The sequence below is a fragment of the Gossypium hirsutum genome, chromosome A13, assembly GCF_007990345.1.
Source record: "Gossypium hirsutum isolate 1008001.06 chromosome A13, Gossypium_hirsutum_v2.1, whole genome shotgun sequence".
Lineage (NCBI taxonomy): Eukaryota > Viridiplantae > Streptophyta > Magnoliopsida > Malvales > Malvaceae > Gossypium > Gossypium hirsutum.
This window is the reverse complement of record NC_053436.1, coordinates 19648177-19650513: the sequence shown is the minus strand read 5'-3', so window position 1 is coordinate 19650513 and position 2337 is coordinate 19648177. Positions and strand designations below refer to the sequence as shown.

Genomic DNA, 2337 nt, shown 5'->3' with positions numbered 1-2337 from the left:
TATGATAATCTCGTGTTTTCACCTGCATGTTAATATGTGTACAAAATATTATCATTTGATAGTCGCATTAAATCCAAAATAAATTTGGAATCGAACCGAATAAACTACGGATTATTAGGGTAAGCACAGTTTGCCTTTATATTTTATCCCTTAAAAGAAATTTTCTTTTTTTACCAAAATAAAATAATTAATTTTCAACCCTTCAACTTAAAAACGTATAGAGCAAGAATGGAAAGGGATAAAATAATTAGGAAATATGGGACAAAATATAAAGCATATTCCTCCTTTTAACAATTTAATTTTAATATTGAACAAAGAAACAAAGGGAAAGTCCTGATATTTTCAAAGAAGTTGGAGGGTTCCAAAATGAATTAATCCCCAAAAAAATAATCGCCTTCATTTTTCATATTCCCCACCTCACTCCCTGTTTTTCCCCTTCTTTACCCCTACCATTTCTTTCTGCTTCGTAGTTTCTCCGGCCATGAAGCTACATGAAGAGTTCAGACTGTAACAAAGTATAGTAATTAGCAGCCTCATCTTCAAGTTCCCATAACCCATCACACAATGCAAACCCATTTCCGCCATTGTTGAAACCTTCTTCCAACTCAAAAACTTCAAAGCCAACATCACTACCACCACCGCTACCATCTCCATCGCCATCTTCTCTATTTGGAATCCCCAGCTCATCATCAGAGGCTTCAAGCAAATGTCTTATGACTTGCACTTTATCATCATCATCATCATCTTCTTTCAAGGAACAAGTTGCTGATGTGCAGTCTTCTAAGCTGAGGACGGTGGTGGCGGTTTCCTTGTCTGGGTTCGAGGGCGATGGTGTTGCTGGTTCACAAAGAGGGAAAGGGGCATCCAAAACGGAGTCCGAGGAGAGCTGTTGCTGTAAAGTGGTGATTAGGGGGGACAAGTCTTGGCTGGGCTCATCCTCTTCGACTTCAAGCAAAGAGAGTATGTGATTGTAAGACTTATGGCGTTTTGTTTCTTCAACATGTTCTTCGTTTGAGCTCTGGGTTTCTTCTCTTTGGCGCTTTGGTGTCGGCTCCTCGGCCATTGCAACACACTAAACCAAAAAAATAAAAATAATAATAAATAAACACTGAAAGTTGAGGAAACAACGAAGGGAATCGTGAGGTTAAGAAACAGAAGAGGATGAGGAGAGAAATGAAGGGTGGAAAGGGTTATATAGAGAAGGAAAGGAAAGTGGAGTTGCGGTCAAAATGAAAGCAAAGAATATTTTTTTAATACACAAAAACCAAATGGTCAAAATTTTAGTTTTTGGTCCTTCCACTATGCTTAAATTTAATATTTAGTTTTCGTATTTTAGTTTGGCATAGTTTGATGTTAGGAGCAAAAGTCAGGAATTCTGTATAAAAAGCCTGGAATAAAATTATAAAAATTTAAATTTATTTTTTGAATTTATAAATTTTGTAAAACAGCAAAAAAAAAACATATTTAATTCACCCTTGTTTGATCTTTTACCTTTTAAATCAGGTTACTTAATCCAAAATAATTAATATGTTAACTAATTTGATTAAAATAGGATTGAATATTTTCTTAAAATATCCTTTGTAATACCAAAGACTTATCTGTCAAATCTTAGCATTAAATCTTGGGGACGGGTAAAAATTTTCAATTTTTAAAGATTTTATAACAACTTCAAAAGTCCTAAAATTTAAAAATTTTGAGAGGACCACTCCTATTGTTGTCCCACCCGTACACGTCAACATGATGAGTACAAGTAAAAGAAATTGAAATGCTTAAATGTTAGGTATTTGAATTAATTAATTAATACTATTATAAAAATAACAATAGAGGGATCAAAATCGGAAATTGACGCAAAACAAAATAATAGTATAAAGTGGTGCTAATACAAGACAGAGATGAATGATTACTATTGGGTGAAATGAGTTGACCCCCCTTGATTTTGAACCGTTAGATTAATGATTCGTGGTTCCCAAGGGAAAGAATACTGGAAAAGCTCAAACATAAAACAGAAAAGGAGCTGTGGATTTTTGTACACTACATTGACGTGACATATACGAAGAATAAATATTATATATAATTCACATATAAAAAATTAATATTCTTGAAATTCTAAAATTAAGAAATAATACATTCATTTTTAGGTTAATATTATTCCAGAAATATATGCTTATTCAATTACAAGACTTGCTTGAACACAAAAGTGCAAAAGTTCATGCTAAATAATTACTTGTATGATTGAGTTTTAGTAGTGAAATTTTTTTCTAGGCAACAAGTGTAGGTTAAGTTTTTAAGTTAAAAAGGATGGTAAAACTCAAGCCATTCAATAAGTTATGAACTGAT

At 32.9% G+C, this 2337-nt stretch overlaps 1 protein-coding gene across 1 annotated transcript; it reads right to left on the bottom strand.

Annotated features, from left to right (window-relative positions):
• Positions 1-269: 269 nt before the first annotated feature.
• On the bottom strand, positions 270-1443 carry LOC121212422 (uncharacterized). The gene has a single exon (XM_041085027.1). The coding sequence runs from the start codon at positions 1061-1063 to the stop codon at positions 488-490; it is 576 nt and encodes a 191-aa protein (XP_040940961.1). The 5' UTR covers positions 1064-1443; the 3' UTR covers positions 270-487.
• Between the last annotated feature and the right edge of the window lie 894 nt (positions 1444-2337).